The following is an 18,020-nucleotide window of genomic DNA, read 5'->3' on the forward strand; positions in this document are numbered from 1 at the left end:
TATAATATATAATATAATGTAATAATGTAATGTAATATAATATAATATAATATAATATATAATATAATGTGATGTGATATAAAATAATGTAAAATAAATGTAATGTAATGTGATATAATATAATATAATGTAATGTAATATAATATAATATAATATAATATAATATAAGTTGGAGAAAAGCTCAGAATTCATTATTAGTTTTGAATAAAATCTTCACATTTATTAAATTAAAATGCCACAGTGGAAAAAGACTCCACTAAAAGTAAAAGTATTTCAAAATTAAAGATAATTCAAAATAAAAGTTTTGACTGAAAAGTAGAATGAAAAATAAAATTACTAAAAATGTTTTGTTTTATGATCGTATATCTCGTCTTCAGCCGACAGACAAACAGAAATATGTTTCAGAATAAAACCTGGCTGTTTCCTCCGCAGCAGCTTCAGCTCTCAGAGCGATGTTTGAACTGTAAAATCTGAACCTTGATTTAAATTTCAAGCTGATTCAGTCTAAAGTGTAAAGTTTGTCTGAGTCAGTTCTTTGTGCTAAATGAAGCTGAAGCTTCAGAGTCAGTAAAGACGACATGTCAGTGAAGGTGTCATTTAAAACCATCATTTAAAGAGCAGCTCAGGTCAGAATAGGTCATCTTTATAATCTGTCATTTATAATTTATGAGGTTGAATTCATTGAAAATGAACCAAACTCATATATTTCTATGAAGCTGAAAAGAAAAGATAAGTTAATTCCACTGACTGTGTTCCAGTAAATTATAAACAGGAAACATGTTTGGAAGGAAACTTCATATTTTAGATGAACATGAAGAGAAAGTGTTTTGTGTTCTGAGGTTTGATAAAGGCTGGGTGGTTTTATATTTGAGTATGAGTCTTCTGCAGAGAGAGGTGCATTATGGGTTGTTTGTAGCCTTAATGTTGCTAAGCTAATGAGTGTTTTCAGTCAGTCGGAGTCCGATTGAGCGGTCTGTCTAGTTTAACCTGCAGGACTTTAAATCAGTTGAGAGAAACGAAGCAGAGAGGAAATCTGTTGAGAGAGAATCACAGACGACGAGATGAGAAAGACTGAAGGAGAAAAAGATTCTGACCTTCATCAGTCTGACAGGAGAGAGAGCAGAGCTGGGCTTTACTGCAGTGATGAGGACTCGTCCTATAATCACTCCAATATCTTCTCCAGACTCACACCTGACTCCATCTTTATCAACCAGACTCTGGTTCTGTTCAGACTCTCTCAGATCCTGGTCCAGGTCCTGGTCCTGGTTCAGGTTCAGATCCAGATCCTGGTCACAGAGACTCAGACACAGCCTGTTTATTATCTCAGTAAAGTTAGCTGAGTTGCGCTGACTGCAGGATGTTACAGTGCAGTTCCTGCTGTGAACTGTAGGTGTCACTGTCACTGTGTGCAGAGAGTTTTCAGGCTCAGGTCAGAGCTGAGAGGATCCAGTCTCATGTCATCGCCTCAGGACCCAGGTCTGGATCTCAGTGTGGATCCAAGATCTGAACTCAGGACGACTTCTCTCTGAACCTGCTGCGATCACTGTGTTAACTTTATCAACCTGCAGCCGCGATGACAAACATCCAGCAGGAACCTGAACGAGTGGTCGAGTCAAACCGAGTCAAACTGAGTCACACTGAGTCACACTGAGTCACACTGAGTCAAATTGAGTCACACTGAGTCACACTGAGTCAAATGAGTCACTGAGTCACACTGAGTCAATGAGTCACACTGAGTCAAATGAGTCACACTGAGTCACACTGAGTCAAACCGAGTCAACTGAGTCAAATTGAGTCACACTGAGTCAAATTGAGTCACACTGAGTCACACTGAGTCAAATTGAGTCACACTGAGTCAAACACTGAGTCACACTGAGTCACACTGAGTCAAACTGAGTCAAATTGAGTCACACTGAGTCAAATTGAGTCACACTGAGTCACACTGAGTCAAACCGAGTCAAACTGAGTCAAATTGAGTCACACTGAGTCAAATTGAGTCACACTGAGTCACACTGAGTCAAATTGAGTCACACTGAGTCACACTGAGTGAAATTGAGTCACACTGAGTCACACTGAGTCAAACCGAGTCAAACTGAGTCACACTGAGTCAGGTGGAGTGGAGTCAGTCTGTGTGTGATGTGTGATGTGTGATGTGTTAGAGGAGGTGACAGATTCAAACTGATCACACTCTGACTCAGTAATGTAATGATGGAAAGTAACTAAGTACTTTACTGAACCTGTAACTCAGTATTCATTCACTGGCTGCTCAGAAACCTTCCATTCGAACACACTAACGGAGAGAACATGATATCTGTTTCATATTGTTCTCGTCTCCACTGATGGAGTCCGAGCTGGTAATGAAGCTGAGGTCTGATCACAGCTGCAGGAGAGAACCAGCAGAGCGTCTCTGTTGATGTGGTGTTTACTGCTGACTGACTTTAACGTGGATCTGTGAGTTTTTCCTTCTGCTGCTTTTTCTGAAGGAAATGAAAACGTCTGTGCTGATCTGATGGAAACGTGAACACGGACACGCAGGCCAGAAACAGCCTGTTCACAGTCCTGGTGTCAGTGTTTCACTGTGAGACTGAAGGAAAGTTCAGATCAGGAGAATTCTGAATGAAGCTCTGCAGCTTCTGTTTCCTCTGAGCTTTATTCTGAAAGGACGTCAGAGATCGTGACATCCTCACTGGGTCAGATGTAAAATCTGTTCATCCTGTGGCCGAGGTTTAAAACTTGTTTTTTAAACCCTCTCAGAAGCTGCAGAATCCTTCATTGAGCTCTCATTGTGTTCTGACTGTCTGAGCTGACTGACCGCACTCGAGGTTTCTGTTGAAAAATGTCAGGTCATCAGTTGTGTATTAATAAAACTAGTTTTTAATGATACTTCATGTTCTGTGCAGAAACGCACTACAAAGATTACATCTGATCAACATAGAAAAGCTGGATATTTGTTTCTAAATAAAAGTCTGAGGCCTGAGTGAGGCCTTCAGTCTGTGTCATCGTTCTCTGGGATCCGGGACGTCTCCGGGCAGAATCCCGATCAGCTGTTCAGTCCTAATAAATAAGTGTGAGCGTGTCCCGGGCTCTACATGTTCGTCATGCCCTTCTTGAGTTCGTGCAGCTCCAGCTGACTCTGACTGCGCAGTTTACAGTCTCTGGCCGCGGCCTCGGCTCTCTGCAGCATCGTCTGCTGTAATCCGTTTAAATGCGTCGCGGAGGCCAAGTGTGAGCCGGGGCTGCCGTGCAGGGGCCCCAGGGGGCCGTAGTTGGAGTATCCCGGGATGAAGGGGGAGGTGTAGTAGAGGTGTCGGGGCAGGGCGGGGCTGTGGGGGAACGGGGTCCGGGGCGTGGAGGCCCCCCCGCTCTGAGAGGACTCATTAGGTCCTTTAGTTTTGTCCGAGGACGTGGCGATCTCAGCCAGGGACCACAGTTTGGGTTTAGGGGCCGTGTTTGGCCCCTGGATGGCGCCGCAGGAGTCTCCGTGCTCCTTGGCCGGCGGGCTCGGCGTGTGCTCCAGCTCTGACGCTCTCAGCATCCCGAGCGGGAGGTTCTGGGGAGAGGGGGGGCCCGTGGGGGCGGGGCCCGGGATGAGGGGCGGCCTGTCCGGGTCCGTGAAGCCTCGGTCGGTGTCGCTGTCGTCTCTGAACGTCAACACACAGGAGGCTCCCCCCGAGGACGGACGATGGCCAGCTACATACACACACACACACACACACACACACACACACACACACACACACACACACACACAGGTCAGGTCAGAGGGAGATTAACACACACACACACAGTGACAGGCAGAGCTGCAGATGATGAGACTTTATAAATAAAAACAAAATCATGAGAAAATCAATCAGCTCATTTCTGATTAATGAGCAGAATCTTTTTTAGTTCCAGGTGAATATTTCTGCTCAGTTTATGAAGTTTGGTAAAAACCAAAGACAGTGATGGATGAGTTCCTGCTGCTGCAGTGAAAACATGAAGAAATGAACCAAGGTGAAGTGAAGTGATGAATTTCTTCATTGTTTCATCTTTAAATGTCAGAAACAGTTCAAACCCTCAGATTCAGAAACCAGCTGATGATTGATCCGATATCAACAGATTTCTACTGATCATTAACGAACAAATGATCACAGCTCAGAGTGTGTGTTCGGTGAACCTCCTCCTCCTCCTCTCCTCCTCCTCTCCTCCTCTCCTCCACCTCCCTCTCCTCCTCCTCTCCTCCTCCTCTCCTCTCCTCCTCCTCCTCCTCCTCCTCTCCTCCTCCTCCTCCTCCTCCTCTCCTCCTCCTCCTCCACCTCCCTCCTCCCTCTCCTCCCTCTCCTCCTCCTCCTCCTCCTCCTCCTCCTCTCCTCCCTCTCCTCCCTCTCCTCCCTCTCCTCCCTCTCCTCCCTCTCCTCCTCCTCCTCCTCTCACTCACCGGCCTCGCTCTTGGTCTCTGTCTCGTCGTTGCTCGTCTTCATCGGCTCCTCGTCCTCGTCGTTCCTCTCCAGGTCGATGTTGTCCTCCTCCTCCTCGTCCTCGCTCCTGTTCCTGGGGGTCCAGGTCATCTTGTTCTCCTTCTTCAGGCGGCGGCGGGCGTTGGCGAACCAGGTGGACACCTGGGTCAGGGTCATCTTGGTGATGATGGCCAGCATGATCTTCTCCCCCTTGGTGGGGTAGGGGTTCTTGCGGTGCTCGTTGAGCCAGGCCTTCAGCGTGGCCGTGGCGTCCCGCGTGGCGTTCTTCCTGTAGGTGGGGTCTCCGTACGGGTAGGGCCCCATGGCCCCGAACGGGTGGTAGTCTAAGGAGCCGGAGATGCCGGAGGACGGGTCGTAGCCTGGACTCTGAAACAGGACGACAGCAGCGTTAGTGTTCATCTGAAGCAGACTGAGATAAAGGTTCAGTTAAAAACCAAAGTGACAAACAGGATTTGATTTGCTCTGTGGATCCAGATCAAGGCCAAAACCACCTTTAAAGACAGAAACAGAAATAAATTCAGCTGCTTCAGGTTTCACTTCAGAGAAAAACCTCTGAGGTAAAATTCCAGTTTAACTGAGCTTTCCTTAGCAAATTGAACTTCTTATTTAACAGTTTAACAAAATGCAGCAGCTGAGAAATGACAGGTGTTTTTATGATCCACAGATTCTCCAGATATGAAAAGAAAGGAGGATTTAAATGAATGAGTTTCACACTCAACTGAAAGAACTCGATAAAACTCTTGATCATGAATCAGAATGTGAATGAAACCTGATGAAGAATTATCCAGACTCGGGTTTTAAAGCTGCTCGTGTTCAGGTCTTTTACGCACCAGGACTTTGTTCAGATCACAGATTAAACCCCCCCCAAATTAAACCCCCCCGTGCACAGAGACCGGGTCCGTCCCGGTGCGGACACTCACCACGAAGGAGCTGAGTGTGGCGGCGGCCCGGGGCTCTCCGCCGTACGGGAGGTGCGAGTTGAATCCGGGAGAGGTCGCCGATCCCGAGTACGGAGCGAAGGCGGAGCCCGAAGAGGAGCGGCCCAGCTCCTCCGTCCTCGGTCCTAAGATGACCCCGGAGCTGAAGGACGGGCAGGAGTGCAGAGCCAGAGACACGGACGGCTGGAAGAGGAAGCCCTGAGGATAAGCCATGACGGCGCGCGCGGAGCCGGACTATTACGCACGGACGAACTCACATCGGAGAGCGAAGGCGCGCGATTTAGCCCAAGACAGCAGGAGGAAGAGAGGACAGAGAGGAAGAAGAGCAGGAGGGAAGAGGAGGTTTACAACCGGAGCAGCATTCAGGAGCATCGCAGGACGCTGCTGGATTCAGTTTGTGTGTTTGTGCTGCAAGTTTCCCGCTCCCGCTGCTGCCGGACTGAGCGGACCTGCACGCGCTACAGACCGGAGAGAGAGAGAGAGAGAGAGAGAGAGAGAGAGAGAGAGAGAGAGAGAGAGAGAGAGAGAGACAGCTCCACCTCCTCTCACCACAGACACCTCACACTCTCTCCTGCTCTCACAGTCTTTATTTCACTAAACAGCCACTGAGGCAGACAGGAAGGAGTCCGTAATGAACCTCTCACTGACTCCAGGTCAGAGGAGGTCCAGGTCCACTTCACTGCTGTGTCAATAATAATAATAATATCAGTTAAAGACAGTGCTGGAGCAGCAGCTCTGACACAGGAAGAGTGGAACTGTTTCATCAGTGTCAGGGAGACAGAAACGATCCAACAGACCATCATCAGCTTTGACCATCGATCTCTACCAGACTCCACTGACAGAACCAGGGCTTTAACTGAGCTGCACACAGGAGAGAGTCTGTGGGCTTTGCTTAAAGTTTGGAGAAAGATGTGAGACAGAGAGGTCAGATGGAGGAAAACAAACATTATATTTAATATTATACATATATAGATTTAATAGAGAACATGTGTTCAGATCTTCAGAGTTGTCCTCTGACCTTTGGTAACAGTAATAACCAGAGGCTGAGCTGTGTATGCTGCAGTGACAGTCCTGGTGATAGTGGGGGGGTTCTTTGTGTTGCAGTTTAAACCTGCTCTCTCCTTCTCTCACAGACTGATCTCTGGTCAGCTGCTGAGCTGCTCAGTGTCTGTGTCCAGGTGAACGTGGCCGCTCTCAGGTGAGCTCAGTGTTTAGACTGAGCCTCTGACTTTAATCTGCTTTGTGGCTCCTATAAATAGCGGAGTGGTGACTGAAGGAGGGATCTCCTCAGCGGGGGAAGAGTGAAAGTGTGGTCAGTGTTAGTCCAGTGAAATCAGCTGAAATCAGTCTGCAGGAAGAGAGTGAGTCGTCTTTCCTCTGGATGATCAGGCGGTCAGGCCGTCGTTAGAGTCGAGGCTCGGCCGCAGGGATTTCCAGATTTCCAGGTAAGAGCGGAGTGAGGCGGCCTCAGGTCGCAGGCTGAGCTGACGGCTGCTGACGGGAGCTCCATTGATTAATTGCTGTTGATCCTAATTAGGAAACTATCCAGCATCTATTTCAGGGAGCAGACCTGTGTGTCAGGTCTCAGTTAGAGACTCAGAGCTGCAGATAAGAATGACTTTCATCAGTGACTCATCTGTTCATGATTTACCTGATTAAAATGTCAGACAGTCATCATCATCACAGACAGGCACTAATCATACCTTTAGTGTTGGGACTACAGTTCCCACCATGCTTTGGAGGATGTAAACAGGAAGTATATTTGTTTTGTCTCCATGAACAGCAAACAGGAGGATTCTGACTGAAGCTCTGCAGCTTCTGTTTCCTCTGAGCTTTATTCTGAAAGGACGTCAGAGATCATGACATCCTCAGGAAGTGAGGTCACACTGGGTCAGATCAACATGTGGTTCAGGTCTGCGTTAGTTCAGACAGTCTGGATCTCCAGTGTCACTGCTGCGACTGTTGAAAGCCTCTGGTCTAGAGTGACAGTGACGTCTTCAATTGTCGCATTCAGTCGAACCAACTGTTCAAAACCCAAACACAAAGCAGCAGAATGTGACGCTCCGGCTTCCTGTGGTTTCCAGTGGTGTCTGCAGAGGCTCAGCAGAAGTTACACAGTGTGGCTTTAAGTCTTTCAGAAAGCTTCTGTAGCTGAAGCAGTTCTGTTCAGACCCTCCCTGCTTTAACCGTCAGCTCTCTGCAGCTGACAGAAAACATCTCATTAAAAGGACTCCTCATATTTTCCCTGAGCAGTCTGTGCAGATGGAGCTGTGACTTGAGGAGGAGTCTATAACCTGCCATGCTAAACGAGTATTGATTTGGCCTAATGAAGCCTGAGTAATGTGAAAACATTCTCCTTAAGGAGCCTCTCTAAGCTCATCATGAGCCTGACTGCACTGACGGGGTGAAATGGAGCGAGCCTCCGATCTGAAGCCGCTCCTCTGCAGATGGGTCGAGCAGATTAGGGATGGCATTTTCATGCTTTTTTAAGCATCTTTCATTAAAGCGCTCCGCGGCGGCGGAGGTGAACGCACCTCTTCTTCTCCTCTGCTGGAGACGATCCTCCAGAGGCTGATATTAAACACACCGAGAGCCTCCTGCAGGATGAAGTAATGGCTCGGAAAAGCTCAGATGACTCTTTCATCATCGCCAAGTCGAGACCCCAGTAGGCCTGCCCACGAAATGACACTGTAGTGTCGTTTTATCATATCAAAAAGTTATGTTAACAATTTGCATGTACAAAGTTGAATATTCAGGGAAATGTGCAGCGCCGCTCCCCATATTCTCCATGGTACTGACTCTTTTGTGAAGATTTTCACATGAAAGAGGAGCTCGTTTGTTTTCCCCCAGCAGCTCATAAATTAGCTTAGCCCGCGGGCCAAGTGTCCAGAGGTTACTTAAAGACAGTGTGTTTAATAAATTGGAAAACACTCTTTTTAATAGTTTTCATCCAAGTATGAAATGCAATCCTTGTTATCTGTGCTCAGGCATAATTACCACCCATGGGAGTTCTCTATTAAGTGTTGGAAACGTAGCTGTGAAGTGAAGAGACTTGAGAGGATGATCTGCAGAGATGTACGACTGTACATCAGGACAGGAAGTGTTTCCTCTGAGGGAGATCGTCCAGAGAGACACAGTGACTTCAGCTAGGACCATGTGTGAGATTTGAAGACTGATGTGAGGAGTTGTGTGTGCAGCTCTGTTTTACTGCTGATGAAGATGTTGTGCTGTGATTTTCCTTCAGGTCACAGTTTGATCTGACCATCAGCAGGACAACACCAACCTTCAGAAAGTTCCACAGTCTTTTCTCTTTGCTCCTGTCTGTTTTCCTGGAGGAAAACATCCTCTGATCAGTCATGTTGTGAGCAAACCACAGCAGTTCCAAGGTTCTTGATTACAGTTGTGTGAACATGAGAAAGTCATGTTGTCCTGGACATACAGAAGATGTGACGCCTGTAAAGTACCTTGTGTTATGTTGTGTTTGTAGAGAAGTGTCGTATAAAGTCTGGTTGGTTTTATTCAACAGACTGAACTCTGGGAGTGAAGTCACTGATTATCTCGTTCCAGAACCAAACTCTCCATCGACCGGTGATGGAGGAAGATTCCCAGGAGTCGTCCGTGGACGAGGAGCTCCACTGCTCCAACACTGAGGTGACACAGGAAGAACAGGACGTGGATCCACCTCAAGACCAAGAACTGGACCGAGTAGTCCAGGATCAGAAGCAGAGCCCTGAGAGTTTCAGACAGGATCGGGAGCAAATGAGTCTTCACTCTGATCTGGATCAGGCTGACGTTCAGGATGAAGACTGTCCTGAAGTGGAGGTCAAAGGTCAGACAACGTGTCACCCAGTTCCACCGGAGGATCAGACGGAGGTTCAGGCACTGAACCAGGATCCTTCAGAGGTCCATGATGGTCGTGAGTGTGGAGGAGTTTTAACTGAGGAAGAAACACAAGAGTCTGATCGTCGTCATCATCATCAGGATCTGTTCGGAGCTGAGCAGATCCAAGACCAGAGTCAAACAGCTGATGTGGACAGAGGTGAGAAACAACCACTGCTTTTCAGTTTGATGATCTTAGAAAAAACTGTATTTCTATGGCACCGTTCACACTCACATGTAAACTGCACAACCACTGATTTTCAGATCAGACCAATCAGACCAACGGTTCAGCTTCACTGAGCTCAGAGCTAATGCTAACGCTAGCCTCATGTCTCTGATCCACAGAGACATGGTTTTTCAAAATGTTGCGATGAGGTTTATTGCAGGAACTGCAGACTGCGGTGCCTTGATAATCAGACTGAGATACAGTTTATCTCTAACCTCTCTGTGTCAGAGGTCAGGCAGAGGAAGGAGACGTGATGTTTAAATACAGACATGATGTTTCACATCTTCACTCAGTGTCGACTTCACTCGTTCACATTAAAAGTGACAGAAATAGTTTTGTAACAAATGAAAAAAGAACAGAGAAAAGTTCAGACTCTGCCCACTTCCTGACCTGCACACAGCTGACCAATCAGTGAGGGTGGTGGTTGTGATGTCATAAGGTTTCAGGAAGTTAATGTGCACTGCAAAGCATGAACAGGTGTCAGGATCTAAACTGGTGACGTTTAGTTAAAGCTCAGTCACAGATCATCACAGTATTGATCCTAAACTGATAGATCAGTTATCAGTCTGTGAAACTGCTGCAGCAGAAAAATGAAGCTCCATTAAAGAGAATCTGCAGATCAACTCTCCTCAGACTGAAACTGGACTCATGTTGGTGAATTTGTCAGTTGCCTCGAGAGGTGCAACAAATACTTGTCCAGAGGAAGTGATGTCACGTGTCTGATAAAGGTAAAGATATGAAGAAGAAACGTGGATGACACAGGAAACAGTGTTTAATCTATAGAACAGAGATGTGTGATGATCTGTGTGTTCAGCCGTTAAACAACAGGACACTGTGAAGTTTGACTGGTGTGAACATGTCGGTCAAAGTTTGAGCCTGAAGACCACAACAGGAAGTGTTTTCTGAGGTGTGATCACACCTTTCCTCTCTCTCTCTCTCTCTCTCTCTCTCTCTCTCTATGAGTGGTTTTAATGTCTTCAGGTCAGAGATCAGTACAGCTGTGAAACTAAAGAGCAGAGACAGTTTGATCCCACAGACTGACTGTCCTCTCATGTCCTCAGGTAACAGTTCAGTTATTCATTTTTAAAGAAGAAATGAACATTCAGTGGTTCCACCTCGATCCTCTGTGACTGGAAACTGAATATCCACTGACTCATTAATCAATAATCAAAGTTTCAGCCTTGTGTTTGTTTGCCTCAGAGTCCAATGTGAAGATCAGTATCTTTAAGAGCAGGAAACAGCAGCTGACTCCTGCAGATGAAGCTGACGATGAGCAGCGAGTTCATCACAGGATTATTGAACTTCATCTCTTTCTCACGTATGGTTTTAGTTGTTGTCTGTCCAGGTGCAGGAGTGGAAGTCTGCTTTATGTGTTTGATGAGGAAACTTTTCCGACAGTTTACAGTAGCAGCCTGCAGAGAGTGGTAACAGGTAGAGGCCTGAGAATAGCTGTGTTACCTCAGCAGGCTTTGTTTCCATCAGGACCCTTTAATGTGGAGCACCGGTCTGACAGCCGACTCCTCACCTGAACCTGTTCAGGAACATTCAGGAGATTATTTCAGCTCTGTTATCAACACAGAGCAGCGCCTCCTACAGCCTCCTGATCTTTGACTCCCCCTCTCTCCTTCTGTTCACACCAAGCTGAGCACCGGTCAGTCCACCACAGCGACCAGGACCAGGACCAGGACCAGGACCAGGACCAGGACCTGACACCTGCAGCAGCTAATCAGGATGAAGCAGGGGGGTCAGGTGGCAGCGTCCCAGCGCTGGTGATCACTCAGGCAGAGGAGGTGAGTGTGATGAACGTGAACATCAGCCTCTCATGTATATTCATGGCTTCAGCTGCTCGGCTCCTCGTTGGCGCTGGCGGAGCCAAATGTCTCGTCTTCCTCTCCTCTCTCAGGTTTCTCTCTCTTTCTTCTCCACATTTGCAGCCTTTGTTCTTTGTTTAAACGATGTCTCTGATCAAGTTGAAAGCCCGGCCTCCCTGACAGCTCCTCCTCATCAATCTGACGCTTTTTTCTGTTTCTTCAAAACCATTTTCCAACTGATTCTCTTATTTTCACATCAGTGTGCTCAGAGTTTGTGGGTTTGGAGCTGTAATTATGGATTCAGGTCTAGTTTCCACACGTCATGGACTTAAGGCTTCCTGGATGATTTCAATAATGTATTTGTTCATCATGAACTATTTTAAATATTCTCTTTCTGAACAGTGTGTTCCTGAATGATGAGATGAGCAGTGATTTCTCTGGCTTTAATCACAAACCTCCTGCTTTTTCCTTCCTGACAGTTTGGTCTGTTTGTGTTTTCACCACCATACAATGTAGAAATATAATGGAATCTCAATAAGCGTCTTTAATCAGGAGGTGTAAGAAGGGATCCCTGACGTTTTGTTTGGACCATGGTTAAAGAGGCAGATCCAGGAAGTTCCTTTAACACTGCGACGTTTCAGAGTCTGAATCCGTCCGCTTCTTCTTCTCTGCCTCTTTAAGCAGCTTCAGCTCGGTGTGTATAAACCTGCCTGTGGGGGGGGCATGTGAGAACTCTCTCTCTCCGTCTTTCTCTGATAGATTTCCATTACCCGCCCTCGTGTGCACACGCTCACTGATCCGAACCGCCTCCAAATAAGTTTCCTCAGAACCTCGGCGGAGGAGCACTTAAACCAAATTGACTTTACTGATGTGAATTATGAAGATACTGATATCATGCATAACGTTATTTACCCCTCAGAAGAATTCAAATAAGTCATTCCCTCAGATGGTGATACGGGGAACTAATATGAATGCAAATAGGATTAGGCTCCTGCATTAGTGTCTGATAAACAATTTACAGGCCTGAGTGTTGACTGGGGGAAACGCTCTGCTGCTGCTGCTGCACCTTATCAGGGTTAACCCTCCTTCTTCTGCTGGTTTTAACCGTCACATCGCATCTGTGTGAAAAATCCTAAACCCAGCAGATTATTGGAGAGGTCACCACGGCTCAGGCTGAGCACAGACACTTTTAAACCAGATCCAGTCTCCTCTGTCCTGAGCCAGAGACACTCAAATCAATCCAGTCCAGTCCAGTCCAGGTCCAAGTCCAGGTCCAGGTTTCTGTAGTGTATAACCCACTCAGCCCTGACTTCTCAGAGTTCATTTTGACTCTGTGTCGATAAACAAAGCTGCTCCTTCAGGTCCTGTTCACACCTGACATCAGTAACATGTGTCTCAGGTGAAGTGAGAGCTGAACAGCTCTGAGTACGTCAGTTCACACCTGGCATCAGGAAACGTCTCCAGTGACCAGGTGTGTTCAGATCAGCACCTCTCTGCTCTGTGGAAACACAGAAGAAGAAGAAATCAGAACAGACCAGATCTCTTCCTCGTCATGTTTCAGGTGAACGTTTCATTTATCACGTACACTCAGCTAAAAGACAGCGGTGTGTAGTCTTTAATCACAGTCTGAGGTCTGAGTGATTGGATCTGGGTCACACCTGTGCTGAGCCGTTCACCTGATCACCCAGGACACATGATGATGTCAGGTGTGTTCAAACTCAGGACTCTCTCAGGTGAATAGATTCATGATCTGACCACTACAGCTCTAAATACTACATTACCTGTGAGCCTCAGCTGCTGTTACCACAGTAACATTGGATGTTTCCTGCTGAGATGCATGCTGGGAGTTGGAGTGAAATTATAGCTAGGATGATTAACTGCTCGTGTGGTTTGTTATCAGACCGTATGATGCTCAGAGTCTGAATCTGCCGTTACACACACGTCTTCATTCTTCTTCTTCTTCGTTGGTGACTCTCGTTCTAACTGACCCCCCCATCATGTCACTGTGCTGTGTGTGGTGTTGAGGTATCAGGGCACTTTGATGCTGGTGACCATAACCAACCATGTTAGTGTGAGGTCTCTTCCTGTTCCTCTGACAGTCAACAAACCTGTGGAGGACCCTGAACTCGTCATGAGTCGTCTCTGTGCGTAGGGATCAGTCTGCTCATTAAACACTGCAAATCAAACACACATGCTTTCAGTCTGCTCTCACTGATCCTTACTACTTCACTGTTCACTCAAAGCGCTGAAGTGACTGTTGATTAAAACCCTTCACATCAGACAGGACGTCTTGTTTTCATGTTTCTGCAGCTTCACTTGTTCCTGAACAAACATGTTCATGATAAGGTAAATGATCATTCATCTCAACATGAAGACAGTTCATCTAACTAAACCTCATTTACCACCTGTACTCACACAGACACACTAACAGATGGAGGCAGTGGTATTCCAGCAGCTCCTGGTTAAATCCCTGTTTTTCTCTATGGAGTCTGGTAGAGATATATAGAGATGTTTCTGGTTAAACTAAAGGATCTTCCTCTTTAATAAAAAGCTCTGTCTCTGGAGGAATCCTCTCATCATGTTGAAGAACAAGACATTGGAAAATAAAGCCTAAAGTAGAAACAGAAATAGAAGTCGCTGTCTGTGAAGTGCCTGGCTCTAAAAGTTATCTTCCACAGGTTTAAAGGTGAGGGGGAAGATACAGTTTGAGGTGAGAGGGACGATGACATGAGAGGACATTAAAGTAGGATCTGTAGAGCTGACCCAGTGTGACCTCACTTCCTGAGGATGTCACGGTCTCTGACGTCCTTTCAGAATAAAGCTCAGAGGAAACAGAAGCTTCCATTTTCCAAAAACAAAGAGCTCGAGTTGTGGAGTAACTCACTGAATCATGACATTATACTTCATTCTTTTACTCACCTACAGAGTTTATTTGCTCCTTTTGATTTGACTCTATTTATTCTTATCTATTAATGAGTGTTAACTGTTTACCACAGACTGTCTGCAGTGTGCAGTCTGTCACATGAGCACTCACTCCTGTTATTATAAGAAAACAGATGTAGTTTAAGTCTTAACACAGTGTGCTGCTCCAACACTGAAGATAATGGGTAAATACACAGTGTGTGAGTGTGTGTGCCGTACTCCTTGGTGACACCACTGAAACACATAACATGTGAAACAGTGTAAAGCTGAGGCCTCCATGTGATGACTGAGTCTGAATTCAAAGTCAGGCAGGAACCTTGTCTGAAGTGCAAAGTAGTGTCATTATCATTTACAGTGAGAGTGATGTAGTACCTGAGATAATTAGCTGAAATCAAAACGATCGCAGTGACGTGTTTTATCAGGCCTTTCCCAGTGTGTGTGTGTGTGTGTGTGTGTATATAATTAGCTCTCCTGGGACTCCAGTCCTGAACAGTTAAAGGACAATTGTGGCTCTGTGAGATGTTAAACTGCTGCTGCTGATGTCTGTTGCCAACTGAGGCCTAATTGTAGGGAACAGGCCGTCGCTCGGCGAGCGCCGTCTGAAGATGAACGCCACGTTCAGCGAGATTTCAGGGAGACATTTTGTTGAGCAGTAAACACTCTCTCATATGGTAATTGTGCAGCAGCTCGGAGCGTGTGAGGGACGTGAGCGGAGACTGGAAGTGATGGGTGCTGGTTTGTGTCGGGTGGTGTTGTTCACCTGTACCTGTCACACAGTACAGACACAGAGCAGGTGGGACAGGTGTGTTCATCCTCTCATCAGCTGTAGCTCGAAGGTGTTACTGACGTGTGTGTTTCTATTCACACAAAAACATTTGAACGGAAAAAACAAATTCAGTTGCTGGTAACTTTTTTCTTCTCGAGTTGTTTAGCCTCATTTATTATTGTATATTCTATTTATCTGTTACCCAGACCAGGACCTGAACCTGGACCAGGAAACACTTCCTGGTCCACAGAGCAGTATCTAAATGTCATGCCTGTTTAACTGCTGTGAGACAGGATTGGACGTCAGGCCGTCTCCCTCAGGACTGGAGCTCAGTCACTTCCAAACCCTCTTCATTAGACTTCAGAGGAAATCCAGCTCAGTCCCATGGTCTCTCAGCAGCTTGGAGGTGTCATGTTTTCAGTACAACAGTGTCTCAGTCTTTGTCTCCTCAGTGGACGGTTAGTCTGAGGTGTTCAGCTTCTAAACTGAAGTGAATATTTTCTTCTTTTGTTTGAATAAAACAAAACGTGAATTCATTGTCTCAGCTGTTGGATAAACTGTGGAAGGTGATGATTCTTTGCACCCATGTGTTTCCAGTCTCGATCAGCATCAGCTGCAGCAGCGGAGCCTCAGAGTCCAGAGGAACCGGCCGAGCCTCAGAGACCAGAGAGACCTGCAGCTGTCCACACGTTCACAGATCCCAGTCTGAGCTCCAGCAGCGATGGAGGAGACATGGCCTGCTGCGACCTCCTGTCTCTGAGGAGCGACTCCTTATCTCTGGCCAGCGAACCGACCAACTCCAGGAGGGTGAGTGTCTGACGACGGCTTCCATCCACAGGTTCACAACATCTGGAACGAACCGTTCTCACTGATATCAGCATGAAGATGAATCAGTTCTTCAGTTGGTTTATATCTGACGTCTGGATTATTGATCGTGGTGGTAGAAGGACTTTCCCTCTCATCAGTCGATACTGATCAGGATATAAATCAGATCAGTGTTAAAGCTCACTCTCTCCTCCTCTTGAGGCGTTCAGGTGTCATCAGGTTCATGTTTCTGGAGAAAGAGTCTCTGGTCTGTTGTTCAGGTTTCACTCTGGTTGTTTTACAGCTGGAACACAGCATCATATTTCTATTGAGGAAAAGTTATTTTCCATAATTATTGTCATCATTTTGTCGCCCAGTGCATTTTAACTGTGAGGTGTTTAGAGTAAAAAACCTGCGGTGTGTGTGTGTCACGTTCACTGACCTCTCCATCCAGCCCTGTCGTCTCCATCCAACCACGTCTACACCAACGTCCAACCTGTCAGGAAAGAAAGTGAAATCGACCTCCATCTTGTGGAGATGAACCTCGTGATCTGAACAACAGTGATGCTCCCCTCTTAACAAAACATTCATGTTCCTCTGCAGAGCGATCCAGTCTCATCATCAGCCTCAGAGGGGGTTTTTACCGAGGGGTCACTCGGGGGAATATGGAGCCCGTCGAACGAGCGCCGAGGCTGTGGCGTAATCATAATTCCCTTGACCTCCGGTGACCCCCGTGAGCTTTGACAACGGGGGCCACGCTACAGAACAGGCGGCTCCTTTCAACACGCCGCCCGCTCCAAAATGGCTTTTTCATTTCTCAAACAATCAGACGGCGGCGGCGCTGAATGAGGAGCAGATTACATAAGGCCGAGGTTCCCGGGGTGAGATAAGTGCTTTCTCTCCAAGAAGCCGCAGACTAAGTTCACAAACCAGCAAAGTGGTTATCTCTGCGCGCTCTCATTAAATTTCCCCTCTGACTCAAAGCCTGATTTCAATGCATCCATTGGCAAAACATGATTGTTAGAAAATCTCAATTAATATGTTAATGTGAGCAAGGTTTTTCATTACTTACATGAACTGAAGGCCTGAGACACGAAGCTCATCGGAGAGGTTTTGTTTTACTTTCAGCTGCTGAAGCTGATCAGGTCTGTCACAGTCAAACTACTGAGACTGAAGCACATGAGTAATGTCATAAAACCATTAACACAGATTAAAAAAAACAAGACAAGAACAAATAAAAGAGAAAGAAGATGGAGAGAATAAAAACATTTCAAATACAGTGAAATCAATAAAGTCCAGCTGCAGCTTTAGAGCAGCTTGTTTGATCAAGCTTCTTATTTATTTTTCATTGTTGATAACAGATTCAGTTTCCATCTAAATGTAGTAAACTCTGATCTGTTTTACATGACGGTTTTTCAGACACAGGTAAACCTGCTCAATGAGGTCCTCTCCCACCATCAGGAGACGAGTTTAGCTTTTCTTTTTCTTCTCTTTTTTCTCTGGTTTTTCATGTTGGACATCTTAAACATGTTGGAGAACAGAGTTAGTGACAGTACAGAGCAGCAGGAAGGTCAGCGGCGTTTTCACAGCGAAGCCACAGGGATTTTTTCACTGGGTTTTGGATTATCCCAGAAAACAGACCTCATTTCAGACATTTAACCAAACACTCGTTGGCTTTGGGACGAGGGAACAGGAAGTGCTAACATGCTAACATGCTAACTGACTTCCTGGTTTTAGGACTCGATGATTGTTCCTGTTTGATGGAGACTGAGGGAATCAGTAGCTGAGAAGTCAAAGAGTCTCAGAAGTTACTGACAGAGGGAACGGTCCTTCACTTCCTCCACGGTAGCTGGTGATGATCCATCATCAGGTCATGTGACCTGGGAATGAACGCAGGCTGTTCCTTTAAGGTTGAATGTTTTGTTTGGTGTAACCGGAGCTTACACACACACAGGTAATATAAGGTGTGTGTGAGTGAAAATCCAACATAATGAAATAATAAATGAAATGAAAGCTTCAGTTCCAGCTTCATCACTTTTAACTAGATTGATAGAGCGGAGTGGGATTAAGGAGTCAGGAGTCCTTTTAAGTAATATAGCTTAGTCATGCGTCAGTGGAGCGGACTTCATCAGGGTCTTTAATACGTTTCTATCCGTCTCACTGGACTGTTTAGGAACATTTAATTTTCAGACAGACGCAGCGAGTCATGACTGCAGG

At 46.2% G+C, this 18,020-nt stretch overlaps 2 protein-coding genes across 2 annotated transcripts in view; one reads left to right on the forward strand and one right to left on the reverse strand.

The window, feature by feature from the left end:
* Positions 1 to 2,359: 2,359 nt before the first annotated feature.
* irx5b (iroquois homeobox 5b) lies at positions 2,360 to 5,848 on the reverse strand. The gene is made up of 3 exons (XM_018679456.2): positions 5,378 to 5,848; positions 4,418 to 4,823; positions 2,360 to 3,690 (listed from the first exon to the last, which is right to left on the reverse strand). The coding sequence occupies exons 1-3, from the start codon at positions 5,606 to 5,608 to the stop codon at positions 3,086 to 3,088; spliced, it is 1,242 nt and encodes a 413-aa protein (XP_018534972.1). The 5' UTR covers positions 5,609 to 5,848; the 3' UTR covers positions 2,360 to 3,085.
* Positions 5,849 to 6,691: 843 nt separating this feature from the next.
* LOC108885225 (uncharacterized) overlaps positions 6,692 to 18,020 on the forward strand; it is a 17,127-nt gene continuing 5,798 nt past the window's right edge. The window contains exons 1-4 of the mRNA XM_018679460.2: positions 6,692 to 6,840; positions 8,963 to 9,434; positions 11,142 to 11,290; positions 15,597 to 15,806. Coding sequence (XP_018534976.2) covers positions 8,987 to 9,434; positions 11,142 to 11,290; positions 15,597 to 15,806 — 807 coding nt within the window. The 5' untranslated portion in view covers positions 6,692 to 6,840; positions 8,963 to 8,986. The remainder of the gene's footprint in view (positions 6,841 to 8,962; positions 9,435 to 11,141; positions 11,291 to 15,596; positions 15,807 to 18,020) is intronic.

This window comes from Lates calcarifer, linkage group LG10, assembly GCF_001640805.2.
Source record: "Lates calcarifer isolate ASB-BC8 linkage group LG10, TLL_Latcal_v3, whole genome shotgun sequence".
Lineage (NCBI taxonomy): Eukaryota > Metazoa > Chordata > Actinopteri > Centropomidae > Lates > Lates calcarifer.

Coding starts and splice junctions, on each gene's coding strand:
- irx5b (XM_018679456.2), bottom strand. CDS start 5,608: ATGGCTTATCCTCAGGGCTTCCTCTTCCAGCCGTCCGTGTCTCTGGCT. Junction 4,824..5,377: donor CCACACTCAGCTCCTTCGTG/GTGAGTGTCCGC, acceptor GTCCTGTTTCAG/AGTCCAGGCTACGACCCGTC. Junction 3,691..4,417: donor AGAGACCAAGAGCGAGGCCG/GTGAGTGAGAGG, acceptor GTGTGTATGTAG/CTGGCCATCGTCCGTCCTCG.